The sequence below is a fragment of the Papio anubis genome, chromosome X (genome assembly GCF_008728515.1).
Source record: "Papio anubis isolate 15944 chromosome X, Panubis1.0, whole genome shotgun sequence".
NCBI lineage: Eukaryota > Metazoa > Chordata > Mammalia > Primates > Cercopithecidae > Papio > Papio anubis.
Genome location: NC_044996.1, coordinates 106982582 through 107001114, shown reverse-complemented (window position 1 = coordinate 107001114; position 18533 = coordinate 106982582). Strand labels below are relative to the sequence as shown.

Here is an 18533-nt window from a genome sequence, read left to right as displayed (position 1 = left end):
CTCATATATGCTTTCTAAGTCAGGGCAAAGAGTGAAAATTTGATTCCAAGTGCAATGATGAGAAGCCACTAGATAATTTTAAGCCAAAGAGTGATATGAAATGGTTTGTGTTTGAACAAGATCACTCTGGTTGTTGTGTGAACAACAGATAGAGGGGGTGACAGTAGGAGCAGGGTCCAGGTAGGTGCTTTGGTAGCAGTCCAGTTTTCCTTGAACTACTTCCTGAATTTGAAGCCAATAAAAAGCAAACACTTCTCTTACTCTTAGGCAAAAGATTACAATTGTTAATGTCACCTAAAAAGACCTGGATGGACTGGCCTCTCTCCAGCCTTCTCTATATCTTCTTTGCCTCCTGCTATTGAGCCTTGCTGCCCTTCCTTCAGTTCCCCAGCCCACATCATTCCTTCAGGCCAGAGGATACTTGGACTTGCTGTGGTTACATATTATTTCTGTGTGTTATAAAATACACATAACATACAATTTACCACTTTACCTATTTTAAGGTATATAACTCAACAACATTAAGTACATTCACACTGTTGCACAACCATCACCACTATCTAGCTCCAGGACTTATTCGTCACCACAAGAATAAACCCCATATCCATTAAGCAGTGATTCTCCATTAGGGTTAGCCCTTGGCAACCACTAATCTGCCTATGGATTTGCCTATTATGGACAGCTCATATAAATATAATTATACATATGCATCCTTTTGCATCTGGCTTTCACACAGCATCATGTTTTCAAGGTTCATCCAAGTTGTATCATACATCAGTACTTCATCCCTTTTTATGGCTGAATAATATTCCATAGTATAGATATGCCACAAAATAGATTTCATTAATCTATTTGTCACTGGACATTTATTTAGGTTGTTTTCATATTTTGGCTATTGTAAATGATGCTACTATGAGTTGTTTAGTGATATGGCAGCTGTGGTTATATACTGATGCATTATAGATCAGTGAATCTTAGACATTTGATAGTTTCCTATGGCTGCTGTAACAAAGTACCACAAGCTGGGTGGCTTAAAAAAAAAAAAAAAAAAAGAGAAATGAATTATCTCACAGCTTTAGAGGCTAGGAGTCTGACATCAAAGTGTCAGCAGGGCCATCTTCTCTCTGAGACTCTGGGTAGAATCCTTCCTTGTCTCCTCTTAGCTTCTGGAGGTGACCATCAATCCTTGGCAGTCTTTGGCTTGCAACTGCATCACTCTGATCTCTACTTCTGTTGTTACAGTGGCCTTCTCCCTGTGTGTCTTTGTGTTTTCATATGGCCCTCTCCCTGTGTCTCTTCTTTTAAGGATATGAGCCCTTAAAAGTGCTTGGATTAAGGGCCCCACTACTCCAGTATGACCTTGTCTTAATTATATTGGCACCAACCCTATTTCCAAATAAGATCACATTCTGAGGTACTGGGGTTAGGACTTCAGCTGCACGAAGCCTGGACTTCAATATATCGTTTGGGAGGACACAATTCAATCCATAATAGATGACAGACATTACTGTGCATCTGACTTCCCTAGGGATCTTGTTAACATGGGCTTGGAGTGGGGCTTGAGGTTCTGCATGTTCAAACAGCTCTTCCAGTGGATGTCAATGCTGCCAGCTCAGGGTTAGTGTGACCAATATGTTCTGGTCTGCCCAAGACTTTCCTGGTTTTAGCCATGAAAATCCTGAATGCAGGGAAATCCCTCAGTCCTGGGCAAACTGGGATGGCTTGTCACCCTATATATATGTCATGGGCCACAGTTGGAGAGCAAGGATCTAGCTACAAGCTATGTTAATTTATCTACTAATTACATTACTGAATATTCATACTTATCTTTACATTTAAATGGTTTATTTTTGCTAGAACAGTCCAAGTTTCCAAGAATCTGGACCTAAGAGATATTCCAAAAATGCTCCAAACTGTGAGACTGTTAGTTTAAACTGATGGGTGTCTTCTGTGAACGTCATATATTAACTCACCAAATTATCTATGATGTTTAGCAGTGTCGCTGTTTGGCTGAACATTGAGATTTCTGACCCCTTTACAGAATAATTATACATGGCCAAGATCTTTTGATGCTAAGGATACCCACTGGGTTTGAAGTCTTCAGTATCCTTTCCCTGCTGCTGCTGCAGTTGGAATCAACCTGGAGACTGTAAGAATGAAAGAGAAAGCTCCTCTCTGAAGTTGGGTTTAAGTTCATTGCAGTACGGAGCAATGCCCCTCAACTCTTACTTAATATTCAGACCACCTGAAGAGCTTCTAAAAAGCAGAGCTTTCACCCCACACCAAATGACTCCAAATAGCTGGTATTAGGCACAGGCATTCATAATTGTTTTAAAACACCAGGTGATGCAAATGAGCACCCAGCATCGAGAATCAGTGTGCCAAGACCCCTTTACAACAGACACCTTGCTCAACCTGTCCCTTCTTTCACCTGCACCTATTCCACTCTTCTATGCCCACGTACCTTTTTGTTATGGTTGACAATTTCCTTAAACAGGTTCTCCTCTTCCTCATATTTGTGTACTGTTTATACAGTTACCTTATTGACCTGAGACCACATATAACTCGATAGAGGTAATAATTACTCCTGTAACAACTGACCTTGGCAGGCTTTTCCCAAGCCTTATCGACTCTGTTTTTCACTCTTTCACAAATATGTATCCTTAACATAATCATCCACGATTGAGTTAATCTGTGATGGTGTTACTGTTTTGGCTAGTCTCTCAGCAATCAAGCTAAATCTCCCACTGAATCTGTGTGTTACTCTACAAACCATATCTGGGTGGAATGTACATTTTTATTGTGATATAATTAATATATCATAAAAGCCATCCTCTTAAAGTGTACAACTCAGTGGTTTTTAGTAATTCACAATATTGTGCAACCATCATCACTATGTAATTTTAGAACATTCTCATTACTCTAAAAAGAGGCCCCTTACCCATTAAGAGTCACTCCTCATTCCTGCCTCCCACTTGCTGCAACCACTAATCTCTTTTCTGTCTCTACGGATTTGTCTATTTTGGATATTTCCTATACATGAATCATTCAGTATGTGGTCTTTTGTGTCTGGCTTCTTTCACTTATTTTCAAGGTTCATCCACGTTGCAGCATTTATCAGTAGTACTTCATTCTTATGTGGCCGAATAATTTTCCATTGTATGGATGTACCGAATTTTGGTCATCCACTCATCAGCTGATGGATATTTAAGTTGCTTCCAATTTTTGGCTATTGTGAATAATGCCGCTATAAACGTTTATGTATATGGTTTTGCGTGGGCATATATTTTCATTTCTCTTGGGTAAATACCCAGGAATGGAGTTGCTGGATCATACGCAAACTCTGTTCAACATTTTGAGGAACTCCAAATTGGTTGTGAACATTTTTTGACCTCAATGCGGCTTTCCCTTACAGGAGGGAGGTGGTCTGTACTTGTTAGCGTGCCGCAAATGATTCTCAGGCATATTAAACATTTTTCTGTTATCTGTGAAACATTGTATGTGCAGCAAGGATGACGCCTCATACAGACCTTTGTCATTTCGTTTTATCATTTCACAATGTAAGAAAAATCTAAAAAATGGAGGAGCCTGCAGATACCTGTGGTGGCGAGGATTTGGGGTCTGTCTGAGCTCCTGGGTTCCTGTCCATCCCTCCAGCTGTATCTCCGGCCACCTGTCACAGTCTGTTCCTGGCACAGACAAGGCCTGCTGGTTGCCAAGGACATGACTACTGGGCCACTTCCATGTGAGAAGGCCCTGGCGGGTGTCAAAATGCAGAAACGTGACTGATGGGCAGGGGGGCACCCATAAACTTCCCATAGCCAGGTGCAGGCATCCCTGCAAATGTAACGTCCAACTGTGTACAAAGCAGAAATCTAAATGCCAGGGCGGACTGGGAGAGGTTCCCGTGACCTCTGACCCGGCCTCTAAATTCTCCCATTCCCTCCCCGCTGTCCTGCCGCGCCCCGTCTCCCCTCGCCTGGCCTCGTCTCTCTCCTCCGCTGGGGGTCTGAGCCTGCGCGGTATTGCGGACGCGGGCGGTGTTTCCCGCATGCGCAGTCACTGCCCGGCCCTGCTCGGCTTTTTCAGTAGGAGCACCGCGCGGTGCGCGCTCACGCACGCGCACGGCCTCGCCGGCGCGCTCACGAGGCCTCTCGCCACACGCGCCCCCGGCCCGCCCCGCCCCATCCCGCCTCTTCCCCCCTCCCGCGCGCCCGCCCGCCGCCTGCCGCCGCCGCCGCCGCCGGAGCTCTGTAGTATGGCATCGAGGAGAATGGAGACCAAACCTGTGATAACCTGTCTCAAAACCCTCCTCATCATCTACTCCTTCGTCTTCTGGGTAAGTGCCCACGCCGGGCCCGTGGCCGAGTCGCTGTCCATCTGTCCGTATGATGATGCTCTGAGAAACAAGTGGGGAGGAAAACCCAAACCAAAAATCAAATCTCGGACCCCTCTTTAAGGAGACAGGCGCGGGGTGCTGGGTCGGGGATGCAGGATGGTAGGGTGCGGGTCGGAGCTGCTGGAACCCTAGACCTCGCTCCGCGCAGGCTGCAAGGGGCTGCGTAGTGTTGGTGACTGCAGGTTGTCGACCTTCCAAAAAAAAGAATGTTAATGCATTAGTTTCTTTTTTAATCTCCCGGGATAGGGTCAGCTCCTGGGGAAAGTTGCGGGTTTATTCGTCTGTTTTCCTCGCTGTACACCTTTCACTCCCTTCCCCTACCAGCCGGTTCGCGGCGCCTCTTGGAGCTAACCTGTGGCCGGCTAGGAGAGGACACGGGAGCGTGGGGTTTAATCTCAGATTCGCAGTTATTCCCGACCCCACGGGGCTGCGAGAGGGAGGCACCAGAAGCACTGTGCCTGCCTGGCTGGGCAAGGGCGACCGAAGTCTCCCAAGCGCACGATGGGGAGCAGGCGTTGTCACCGCGTGGAGGCGCACGAAAGGGAGAGGGTCTTACATAAGCCGGGGCATCTTTGAGGTTTCTTGGTGACCCAAGAGACGAGTCTTTGGATTCCTTTCCCACCTCCCTGCATCCTTACACTCCCTATCTGGTCGTTCTGTCACTGCATGAACACAATCCGCAGCGCCCTGGCGGAGGGTCCCCTCCAGTTGGTGATAGAGATAGCGCCCCAACTCGACTCTCCATCTATCCAGTGCTGCCGCCGGTCCTTGAAGCTCAATGCAGAAGGGTGACGTCAGCCCCTCAGCCAGGGCCGCGGGGGGCTGCGTGGTGCACCTCGCGGAGGGATGCGCCTTTCTGCGCGGGGAAGGAGGGAGAAGGAGGAGGAGGAGGAGGAGGAGGGGGCTCCAGGCTTGTGCCTTACCTCATCCTGTTTGGCAAATCATGGAATCAGTGCAGGGCTGACACTGCAGTGATTCACTGAGAGAGGTGCGTGGTACTTAAAGACCATTCCCCGTTATTTCTGTTTTCATGCAGATGACCCCGTCTTCCCTAGTTCCTTACTCCCATAACCAAGCTACAGCTACCCCGCAGGGGAATGAATATCGACCCTCTTCCCCCCTTGTCCCCCAAATCTGGGTCATTTTAGCTTCGATGGCAGTCATTTTGAAATCTGAGGCTCTGTAGGGAAAGCCAGTTCAACCTTTGGTTGTTTTCTTCTTGCACCCCCCACCCCCGCCCCTCACCCACCACCACATATTAGCCCTAATTTTGCTTTGAAACTGGAGCACAGTACTGTATGAGGTACCGAGAATCAGCTAGATGGCAAACCGGACTGTTTGCAATGGTCAAGGAAGGAGCAGAAATTTATTGAGGTTCAAAAATATTCCTAATGCCCCCGGACATTTCCTTATCGCTGGCGTTGGTGATTCTTCAAGTCGGGGAAGGTATGGACTCCCCAGACCACGCATACCAGGAGCTCTGCAATGAGTTAGGATAGATTAACCGGCATATTGCACAAGGCAAACACAGAAACGGACTTTATTTGGACTGACAATGACACAGGTTGAAATGTCTCAGTAATGGAATTGTGAGCTATGCACGGATCATATCATCTTATGCTCTGCCTGTAAAAAGCGATAACACGTGCTGATTGCTGAAACTTCCCAGTAGCCATTCCTGGGAACTGGTTTATCTTTATGTGTTTCCTTAAATCTCTTTTGTTTGGCCCTTTATCATTTACTTGACTTCCTATTTGTTACTGGAGTAAATCATATGGGGGGGGGGATATTTTTAGCTTCCTTAAAAATAAGGTTTACAGTGCACATGAAGAAATATCGTTCTTTCAGAATCACTGCAAGCTGGTAAAGAAGGGGTATCTTCCAGACTGAGGCTTTTCATATGAACACTTTAACTCTCCTTGCTTACATTCCACCCCCATGAATCTAATTACTTAATGCCCCCAATACATCTTAAACAATCACTGCATTTTATGTCCTCCGGAAGTTCCTTGATGCCTTCATTTTAATTTTTTCTACTTTCAAGATTTTCATAGTCTTAAATATTTACCTGGAACGTTTTCAATAGTTTAAATACCAAAGCCAGTCCTGGCTTTGGTTGTTGTAATCATTTCATACTTACAACCAAAAGAATAAGATCTCTTCGGATGTGTGAGGATATTTTAAACAAGATATTATTTTTAAGTAGCCTTACTGAGACATGATTCACATGCCATAAAAGCCACCTATTTAAAGTATATGATTCAGTGAGTTTTAGTATAAGTAGCACATATTTTAGTATATAAGTGGTATATATTTCTGTATATTTAGTATATTCATAGATATGTGCAACCATCACTCCAGTCATTTTTAGAACATTGCATCATTTCACAAGAAACCCATTTCTTCAGCTGTTATCCCATTTACCCCCCAATTTCAACTTCCCACCCTCATGCCCACCCCCTGCCAGCCCTAAGCAACCACTACTTTCTGTCTCTAGAGATTTCCATATTGCAGACATTTCATATAAATGTAATCATACAATATTTGCCCTTTTGTGACTGTTTTTTTCACTCAGCATAATTACTTCAAGGTTCATCCATGTTGTAGTGTATATCAGTACTTCATTCCTTTTTATGATTGAGTAATATTCCATTGGATGATTATAGCACATTTTGTTTATCTGTTTGTCTGTTGGGGGACATTTGAGTTGATGGGTCATTTAGCTATCATGAATAATGGTGCTATAAACATTCATGTACAATTTTTTTGTGTGAACATGTCTTCATTTCTATTGGGTATATACCTGGGGGTTGAATTGCTAGGTCACATGGTAATTCTAAGTTTAATTGTTTGAAGAACTGCCAGCTTGTTTCACAAAGCAACAGCACCCTTTTACATTCCCTTTGACCATGAGGATGCCAATTTCTCCACGTCCTTGCCAACATTTGTTATTCCCTGATTTTTTTATTATAGCCTTAGTAGGTGTGAAGGTGGTATCCCATTGTGATTCTGGTATGAATTTCCCTGATGAGTAATGATGCTGAGGGTCTTTTTTTTTTTTTTTTTTTTTTTTTTTTTTGAGACGGAGTCTCGCTCTGCCGCCCAGGCTGGAGTGCAGTGGCCGGATCTCAGCTCACTGCAAGCTCCGCCTCCCGGGTTCACGCCATTCTCCTGCCTCAGCCTCCCGAGTAGCTGGGACTACAGGCGCCCGCCATTGCGCCCGGCTAGTTTTTTGTATTTTTTAGTAGAGACGGGGTTTCACCGTGTTAGCCAGGATGGTCTCGATCTCCTGACCTTGTGATCCGCCCGTCTCGGCCTCCCAAAGTGCTGGGATTACAGGCTTGAGCCACCGCGCCCGGCCTGAGGGTCTTTTTTATGTGCTTGTTGGTCATTTGTATATCTTTCTTGAAGAAAAGTTTATTCATATCCTTTGACCATCTTAAGATGTAGGGCTTTTTTTATTAAGTAGTAAGAGCCCTTTTTATATTCTGGGTACAAGTCCCTTATCAGATATATGATTTACAAGTATTTTCTCCTATTTTGTGGGTGATCTTTAGATGGTGTCCTTTGAAGTACAAAAGTTTATTTTTATGAAGTCCAGCTTACCTATTTTTTTTCTTTTTTTGTTTATGCTTTCGGTGTCATATTTGAGAATCCTTTGCCAAAACCAAGGTCACAAATATTTACCTGTTAAATGTTTATAAGAATTATTTCTCAGTTCAGTAAATGCAGTTGATAAATCTTTCTTCAGCACTTAGAACTATGTCTGGCACATAGTAGGTACTCAAATATTTGTCAAAACTTCTGAGATTATGCTAGGTAATTTACAAAAAGATGACCTTGGTGTTCTTTTTTTGTTTGTTTGTTTGTTTGAGACGGAGTCTCGCTCTGTCACCAGACTGGAGTGCAGTGGCGCCATCTCAGCTCACTGCAACCTCCGCCTCCCAGTTTCAAGCAATTCTCCTGCCTCAGCCTGCCGAGTAGCTGGGACTACAGGCCTGCACCACCACGCCCAGCTAATTTTTGTATTTTTAGTAGGGGCGGGTTTCACCATGTGGGCCAGGATGGTCTCGATCTCTTGACCTCGTGATCCACCCACCCCAATTACAGGCATGAGCCACCGCACCCGGCTGACCTTGGTGTTCTTTAAAGTGGAAGGTGGAGGAAAGATTAGACAGAATTATTTCCTTTGTATTCGTGAGTTGTTTTAATAGGAATTTTTCCCTTTCTTTACCTTAATTTAGATTTAGAACTGGAAGGCATTTGAACTTAAAATGGTGGTAGAGCAGTAGCATCATAAAGGTTGACGTACTTAGCATATGTTAAACCATAAGTCTACACTTTTGAAAGAGAGATTACTGTTTTATCTGGCTTTCTCTTCTGTCTATAATCACACTCTCTCTCTGAGGTGTTTCTCTAAAGTGGTAGTTCTCAAAAGGGGGCAGTTTTGCCCCCCTCCCATATTTGGCAATGTCTGGAGACATTTTTGGCCATAGCTGGAGGGGAGGATGATACTGGCATTTAGTGGGTAGAGGCCACAGATGCTGCTAAACATCCTACAGTACAGTACACGAGACAACCCCTCACAACAAAGAATTGCCTTGCTCAAAATGTCATCAGTGCCACCAGACTCTGCACTACTGGACTTACATAGTAGTAAGTCCTGTGAAGAAAAAATGGAACGTTATGCAAACCTCTGTATATTTATTCGTGTTTGGAACCACTGTAGCAGAGCATGCGCAGCACAATCACGTGAGAAGAAAAACATTCTCTATGGTGTATTATACAATTATTTGAAGACAAAAGGTAGGTACCTCTTTATGTAATTGTGTTCAGATGGATGGGATGATTTGTCTTTCAGTTAAATAATATCACCTGAATGCTGTGTAAACAGATCCTTCATTTCTCTTGATTTGTATGTTTTATTTTCAGGTTTATAGAAGAGGAGGGAAAAACATACCTAGGAGTAAGTTATCCTGTGCTTTAAAGACTAGCAAACAATGTCAGGCCCATAGTAGGTTTACTCACTAAGTACTTATTTCCTTAATGAATGAATGAATGAATGAATAAATGAAATTTTATTGACTACTCTTGGGCTCAGTTATTTATTTCAACTCACTTCAATGGGGAAGTTTTTTAAAACAGTGTTATTTCTAGTCTACCTGTAGTGATTTAAATGTGCTCCTCCAATAAATGTGTGAAAAGATGGAATAGTAGATTTTACAAGGACTTGCTTATCCTAATGACAGTTCAATCATTATATTTTTGTAATCAGTTAGTTTGTCATTTTGGTTATTTAAATTTTTAATTAGAATTTGTTAAGCATGAATAAAAAGATATCTATCTTGCCCTATATATATCTATAACAAAATATCCTTTCCTCACAACCAATGTAACTGTTTCAAGATCAAGCAAAGAAATGTAATAAATATTTTGCTTACCAGGTAACTTTTTGTTTTATTTATACATTTTTTATGTATTTTAAATACTCATCTGAGTTCTAAGCTAAGATTTAAATCCACCATGTGTGAAGAGAAATTTCCCTTGCTTAATTCAAGTGTATATTGGGTTTGATTTATTCCTTGATTATCTAAGGAGGTAATTAGCTTATCAATAGTGCTATCAAATTCTTCTGTGGTAAAATATCAGTGGTTTTTTTTGTCATTTGAGAAACATCATTAATCTTTTTTGGATAAATAATTTAAAACAATCATCATTCTTTTTTTTTTTTCTGTCCAGAAAGTTTAGGTACTTGGGATATAAATAGAAGAAAACATCTTAAAGAGCAACTCCTAACATTTTAAAGAGTTTGAATTTGGGCACTGTATTGGTCTGTTCTTAAGCTGCTAATAAAGATATACTTGAGACTGTGTAATTTATAAAGGAAAGGGGTTTAATTGACTCACAGTTCCACATGGCTGGGGAGGCCCCAAAATCATGGCTGAAGGCGAATGAGGAGCAAAGTTACATCTTACATGGTGGTAGGCAAGAGAGCTTGTGCGGGGGAACTCCCATTTATAAAACCATCAGATCTTGTGAGACTTACTCACTGTCACGAGAACAGCATGGGAAAAAGCCACCTTCATGATTCAATTATCTCCCACTGGCTCCCTCCCACAACAAGTGGGAATAATGGGAACTATAGTTCAAAATGAGATTTGTGTGGGGACACAGCCAAGCCATATCAGGCACACACTTTAGTTTATAGTTATTCTTTTGCACATCAATACAATTCAATCATTCACTGAATGTCTATTACATGTCAGGTATTGAGTAATCAATAGAATGCATACTAGCGTTTACTAGCTGCTACTTTTGGCGTTTTACCTGCATTTTAAAATAATACATGTATTCTATTTCTCAACTTTTCAGTTTTAGATGTTATGTACTGTCTTCCCACTATGGAAGATGAAGATTTAGCTCTCCTGCCCCTTTCTCCCATACTCGTATCTTCCCTATATTGTAGTTGACCCTAACATATCATTTTATCGTTGTCATATTTTGGTTAGAGCGGTCATCAGTGATTTCATGAATATGACTAGGTAAACCTAGTCACAGCTGAGCCATGCAGCATGTTATATTATGATTACTTGCATAGCTTTTTGTTTTCTCTGCAGTTAAGAATTGCCTTGTTTGATCCTTTGCTTTTTAGTTGCCATGCTCACTGCTAATTTATCCCTGTACTTGCCCCAAGATCTGTGTTTCTTCACTCAGTCTGTTCAAACACTTCATGTGTCATATCAGTTTCTTGTTCTTGGAGGCATTTCTCCCAAAGCATTCTGATCTTCAATCTGGACTAGTATTTTCTGGGCCTTTGAAACAGTGGACATCAATATAATCTCCCTTCACCATCATGCTGGTGAATCCTGTCTCCTTTTACATTGGATCCTCAGTTTTTGAGATGTCATGTCTTTCTCTTCCTTGGTGTTTTTTTTTTTTTTTTTCATTTTGGTAGAGCAAGTTTAATAATTTTCTGGAAAATGGTGTATTGGGGGTTAATTTTTTGAGCTCTTACAGGTGTGAAAACCTTATTTTTCTCTTGCACTTAATTTGATCGTTTGGCTTAGTGTAGAATTGTAGTTTGGAAATCATTTATCCTCAGAATTTTTCTGTCTTTCCCTGCTCCAAGTCTTGTTCTTGTTGTTAGTGTTGAGAAATCAGATGTTATTCTGATTCTTTTTGAATCCTGCTTTTCTTCTCTGAAAGTCGTTATGATCTCTTGCTTGCTCTGAAATTTCACAATAATATGCTCTGGTGTATGTCTCTTTTTAACTATTTCCTGGGCACCCTTTGAATCTGGAAATTTTCTGTATACCTTTCAATCTGGTCCTTGAGTTTGGGGAAATTTTCTTTTGTTTTTTGTTTTCTTTACCTTCTGTTTTTTCTGCCCTATTTGGATGTTGGACCTCCTAGACTGATCTTCTAATTTTCTCCCCTTCTATTTTCTACCTCTTTTTCTTTTTGCTCTATTTCTGGGAGATCACTTCCACTGTATCTTGCTGCTGTTGCATTTTTCATTTGTTTCATATGTTAATTTCTAGAAGCTGCTTTTTGAGGTCTGAATGTTCTTTTTTTCTAGCATCCTGTTTTTGTTTTGTGAGTGTAATATAGTTTTAAAATATCTCTGAAAATATTAGTGATTTTTTTGAGTTTGCTTCTTCCTGCATAGTTTCCTTCAGACTGTTCTGTTTTCTGGCATATTACCGGCCTACCTCAAATTTATGGTCATGTTTTGCTCTCTTTTCTGTACATGTTTAAGAGGGGGCACTACCAAGCTGATTGGAAGCCCTTAGCCTGAAGTAGATGTTTATCAATTGTAATTTGGGTGATTTGACTGGGCAGTTGAGTTTTAGGACCAAGGTTAATATCTTTAGGTCTTTTCTTTTGGTCTCATTAGATATCCTACAGAAGAATCTTCTAATTGCTCTCTGAATAAAGAAGGTGAGAATATAGAAGTCTCTGTGTACAGTATATAAACCTTTGCTTAAGTTCCTGTTTCCTGTGTAGCATCCATGTCCACTGTGCTTATATTCCTCAGTTCAGAGACCATCTCTTTCACCCTCCAAAGAATAAATATCTGAACCTATTGTAGAATGAGGAGAGACCAGAGACAGGAAGTTGGCGTCGGGGGTTAGGGGTGGGGAATCTAATTGTTTTTCAAAAAACTCTTACTGGAACCTATTTATTTTAGCTCCCCTTTCCTCCCTACTTCCAGGTATGCATGGAGCTGCTAACTCCTGAGTCTTTTGGGGATGTTTAGGTGCGAATATTTTATTTTATGCTTCTCTCACAGCTGCCATAAGATTTGACTTTTTCTCAGCTTTGAAGAGAACATTGTGGTTGTCTCCTGTCTTTGTTATTGTAGGTTAAAAACATTCTTTTAGTGTCATTTCAGTGGAGTTTTGGGAGATAGCCAAGGTAAATCGATGCATTCAATCCATCATCTTTAACTGGAAGTCCTTTATAGCTTTATCTCTGCATCAGATGGTACTAATTAAATACCCAGTTGATTGTGAGTGATTGAATAGAGCATCTAAAACAGCAATAGTCGGGCTATTCTAATAAATATTGGTACCCAGTTTTCAATTTTTAAAAAGCTTTTGGATTTCAAGGGAAGTGTTCTAAGCTGGAACAGGCTTACTAAGACACATCCTCTATAAGGTCATCTGATAATCAGCGACTGGACAAATGGAAATGAAGCTCTGAAGGTTGCCGCTGCTTTTTCTGCCCTTCTTATTTCTTCCCACCAGACGAAGTCCCATGTGTCTTCTGACCTAATTCAGACCTTGCTTGATTAATTTAGTGTTTATAGTGTGGTGTGTGTGTTGGGGAGAGGAGCTTGATGTTAAACTGATTATTGCTTTGCTGTTTTTCTTTTACTACAATGATAACCCTTCATGGTTACTATTGGACTTGTACATTATAATCTGGAGTTTTTTCTTATTTTATCAACTTAATTTACCATATGCAGTATACAGTTAGGATGTGTGAACTACCTTTTATAACATTTGGGGAACATTAAGTCTTTTTCACTTAATTGTTGCTTAGAAATTAGCTGAATTTTGGTCTAAATAGAATGAAATACTCTTCTCCATTCTAATCACAACTAGAGTTCTTGATTTGACCTTATTGTGAGTTGCATTACTTATTCAGTGATTGTTCTTTATATTCTGCTTTAAATAAGCACCTCAGAAGGTGCTGAAAATTGAAAGTCATCTGTGACTGTGTTTCTTTGTTTAAACATGTTAAACCCTTGACATAGATGACTAATGCACTGCCAAACCCATTTAAACACACTTTAAAAATATATTCTTATGTCTTTTTCTCCTTTAGTCCCATTACAGCAGCTTCCAATCTGAGTTACCTCCTCATGGCAAGCAGATTTTTGGAATGCTGCTCTTAAATTTCTTATTTTAGTTGTTATTCCCCTTGCCATGACAGAATGCTTTTCATTCTTGGCTGAACATTTTTTTCATTTTACTGCAGAACCCCACTATTCATCAAGAAAAGGATGTAGAGGAAAAAGGAGAGCGTTTTCTTTGTTTTGTTTTTCCTTTTGGTTATTTGATCAGTTAAACAGGTAAGCATTTTACTTATTTGTTTATTGCCTTTTAAAACATTTATTATTACTTTTATAGATTTATGGAATACAAGTGCAGTTTTGTTACATGCATATATTGCATAGTGGTGAAGTCCGGGCTTTTAGTGTAAAGCATTTAAAATAGTTTAAACATCACATTTCAACTCTGAAAGGTTTTCTTTGGTGCTTTCTGCAAGATATAGTGGGATTTTCCCATCATCATTTGTTTGTAGGAGAAATTCCAGGTGCCTTATACTAGAGGATGATGAGATGAGTCAGACACAGGTACTAGTGAACAGTCTAGATCAGCGATTCTCACCCTGTTTGCCCATAGAATTGCCTAAGGGGCCCTAAAAAGATACTTAGACCCCATCCTAAGAGATTCTGATTGAATTGGTCTGGACAGAGTGCCAGCATTGATATTCTAAAATATGCTCCCAGGTGATTCAGCTGTGCAATTAGGATTGAGAAACATCGATCCAGGGAGAACTCAGTAGCTAATAGCAGGCTTGGTTCACTTGAGCCTCCTGGATCTGCAGGTAGCTACAGAGTATCTAACCTAGTACTGGCAATATTAATTTGGTCTTTGTTGCCTGAGAGTCTGGAACCAGGCCTGCAGTGTCTCTCAGTAAACCAAAATGGCCTTGCAGTCTTAGGAGACCATGTTAATCATTCCTGACTAAAGCAATGTGTATCAGAATCATCAAGGACATTTTAAAAACACAGATTCTCAGTCCTATCTCATAGAGTTTAAGTTTTAATTGATATGAAGAGAAACCTGGGTGTGTGAGTTAAAAAAAATCCCAAGGTGATTCTGATTCCTGGGATGTAGCTCTTTGGGGCTGTGATGCCATTTGATATAAATGAGTTCTTACCTCATGAATGCTTTCCTATGATATGATCTGTGGTACCATAAAGCTGAATTGAGGAGAGTATTCCACAAAACAAGATGTAGTCAATGTAGCATTTTTCTTACCCTCTTAGTTGGTCTTTGGCAAGGGTCTTCAAGTGAACTCTTGGAGTTTGGAGTAGTTTCCATTCCTTAGGGGGAATCTATTTTTTTCATAGTTGTTCTGAGAAATTAGGGAAAAGTCTTGGTTTGTCAAAGACAAACCTCTGTCAAAAGAGAGACCATGATCCAAAATGTAAAACAAAACCCAGAATTCATTGCTTACCAAAGTAAGAGACAGCTTAGTCAAGCATAGTCTATGAGTGAAGCAGATTATTGATCTTTTTGGGAAGCATCATGGTGTTTCGGTTACAGAGGCATGAGTGGTTGAATTTGACCTTAGAAGCATGGCTATTTGAGTGAGACTATTGTTGATTGACTCTGAGAAGCATGTTCACTGCAGTGTGTCTGCTGCTGATTGGTTGACCTTGAATTGTGTGAAGCTCATTGTAATTGGCTTCCAGAATTGTGTTCCCTGAAGCAAGTTGAGTTGTCATTGATGATTAATCAATCAAATAGGTTTAAAAGTTGGTGCTGGTGGTTACTAGTTACCGTGGCTATTGAATAATCAATCTTTTTCTCCCCAGTAATAGAGACTTTTATTCTTACCTCAGACTGCTAATTCTCTTCAGTGAAATGAAGTTGCTTCTGCATCTCAATTCCCATTCATTCTTCAAACATCATCATGATGATGTGTAACTCCTGGATCAGTTCATTGTTCTAATCACTCTATAAATACTAATTGATTGTTTATGATTTCCAGGAATTAGACTAGGACTTCCCAAAGGTAGACCCCTTTGGGGTTGAAAAGGAACCCAAAGCTTGGTAAGACTGTGTGGAAAATGTTGCTAACCATCCCTTCTACATCCCCATCCCTGTTTGGGTTGAAGTTATGTTTCTGGTGAAGCTTTTGCAGACTTCTAGCTCCTCCAGATTTCTGTTTCATATTTTGAACTGTATCACCCACTTGATATTCTTTTAACCATTGCCTTCTATTGCAGAAGATTTAAAATTAGACTTAATATGAAGTCTTGACTAGCACATTTGCTGTGTGACCTTAGGCAAATCATTTATTCTCTCTGAGCTCCAGTTTCCTCTTTAGAATTGAGGATATCTATGATTACCCACCTCAGTCAAGTGTTGAGGGTCAAATGACATTCAAGTGCTTTATAAACTAAAGTGTGATACATATATATTTTGGCAACATTATTCCTTAGGGTGTAAAGTGTTTTTTTCCTAGTTTCTTGTACATGGAAGGTACTGTATCAATACTTGTTAAATGAATAAATTGGTCAGAACATTCCTTATCCTGGAAATTAAGAATGATTCACTTTTAGGGTTTTATAGTTTGCTACCAAAGAAACCTAAGTTAACAGAGTGGTTTGAACAGGAACCAAAAATAGGACTCACTGAGTTTGGTCCTGTCATTGGGATAAAGGTATTCGTATCTAGGATGAATAAATATAAATCTGACACTTAGAGTCAAATGAGGAATTGATGACTTCCATTATTCTTTTTAAAATAGACTTTTTCTTTAAGGATAGCTTTAAGTTTACAGAAAAATTATAGAGCTAGTGCATAGAGTTCCCATATATCATACCACCATTTTTCCCTATTACTAACAGCTTACATTAATATGGTACATTTGTTATAGTTAATCAATATTGATAACTTTTTATTATCAGAAGTACATACTTCATTCCTATTTCATTAGTTTTTACCTAATATCCTTTTTCTGTTACAGGCTACCCCATATTATATTTAGTAGTCTTGTCTCCTTAGGCTTCCCTTGGCTGTGACAGTTTCTCAGACTTTTCTTGTTTTTGACTGTCAACAGTTTTGAGGAGTACTGGTGATGCATTTTGTAGAATATCCCTCAATTTGGATTTGCCTGATGTTTTTTTCATGATTAGAATGTAGTTATGTGCTCTGGGGAAGAAGACCACAGAGGTAAAGTGCTATTTCAATCATATCATATTAAGGATACATACCACCAACATTGTTTATCACTGTTGATATTGACTTTGATCACCAGGGTGAGACAATTCGTCAGGTTTCTCCACCATAAAGTTGCTTTTTCTCCCCTTCTCATATGGTACTCTTTCAAAGAAAATCACAATGCACAGTCCACACTTACGTGAAGAGTTATGTTCCACCTCCTTGAGGAAGGAGTATCTACCATTATCTTTATTAACAAAGGTGATTTTCATTCAACAAATATTAAAACCAACAGTAAGTATTTGTTCAAACAAGTAGTAAAATACTAAAATTATTTGAGCCGATCAGAAACTGGACAGAGATTCTTGTTTACCATTATTATTTATGATTTGGTTTATCTAGCAAATGCAGTAAGAAAAAAATTAACATTGGAGAAAGAGATAAAATTATCTTTTTACAGATGTAGTTGTTGTAAACTAAATAACCCAAGAGATGTTAGGAAAAAACTACTAAGAGAATTTGATAAGATGGCTGGATATAAGAGAAATATACAATAATTAATTTCTTTTTATTATTTTAGCATAATCCTTAGGAAACAGAGGAAGGAATTTCATTCACAGCAGCAACAGAAATCATAATTACTTCAGAATAAAGTTAATAAGAAAGGCAAGGCTCTTATATGAAGAACAATAAAATCCTATTTTGGGTCATAAAATGAGATCTGAACAGATTAAATGATACCAGAAGTTCTTGGGTAGGGAGATTTAGTATCATAAAAATATCAGTTTTCTAAAGATGTTTTTAATATATGTCCCAACAGAATACTGACAGGATTTTGGGGAGGGGGGAGGAGATGGTACTTGATAAAACTATATTGTTTACATAGAAGAATAAATACCTGAGAAATCAAGAGATATTCTGGGGAGGAAAAGGAAGAATATGCCTTATTATCAGAATATACTATTGTGGAAGATAGACTGTAAGATGTCCCCCATAATCTCACCTCCTGATATTCATGCCCTTGTGTAATCCCCTCTGCTTGGGTGTGGGTGAGACCTGAGACTGTCTTCTAATTAATAGAATATAAAAAAAGTGATCAAATGCATATGACTATGTGTACATGATTTTATTACATAAGATTGTAAAATCTACCTTGCTGAAAGACTCTGTTCCTTTCTGGCTTTGAAGCATCAAACTTTTATGTTATGAACTGCCCTGTAGAGAGGGCCACATGGCAAGGAACTCAGGGAAATCTCTGGCTGACAGTAAGAAACCGAGGCCCTCAGTAACCAGCAAGCAACTGAATGCTGCCAATAGTCAAATGATCTGGGAAGGAGATTCTTCCCCATTTGTACCTCAGATGAGACTACAGCCCTGCCTGATGCTTTGATCAAAGCTTTGCAAGACTCTGAAACAGAAGATTCAGCTAAGCTGTGCCCAGATTTTTGGTCCACAGAAACTGTGAGATAATAAATGTGTTTTGTTTTGAGCTTCTACATTTGTGGTAATATTGTTATGGAGCAATACAAAATTAATACAACTATAAAATCAATTCAATATGATGTTTGCTTAGAAATACATAGGTAAGTGGAACAATAAAGAATCCAGAAATAAATTCTAGTGAATATGATTTAATAAATGAAAAGGAGCATTCATTTCAGTGAGAG

General features: G+C 39.9%; 1 protein-coding gene across 1 annotated transcript in view; it reads left to right on the top strand.

Annotated features, from left to right (window-relative positions):
- The first annotated feature begins 4086 nt into the window (after nt 1–4086).
- Nucleotides 4087–18533, top strand: part of TSPAN7 (tetraspanin 7) — a 120079-nt gene continuing 105632 nt past the window's right edge. Inside the window, exon 1 of the mRNA XM_003917579.5 lies at nt 4087–4339. Coding sequence (XP_003917628.1) covers nt 4259–4339 — 81 coding nt within the window. The 5' untranslated portion in view covers nt 4087–4258. The remainder of the gene's footprint in view (nt 4340–18533) is intronic.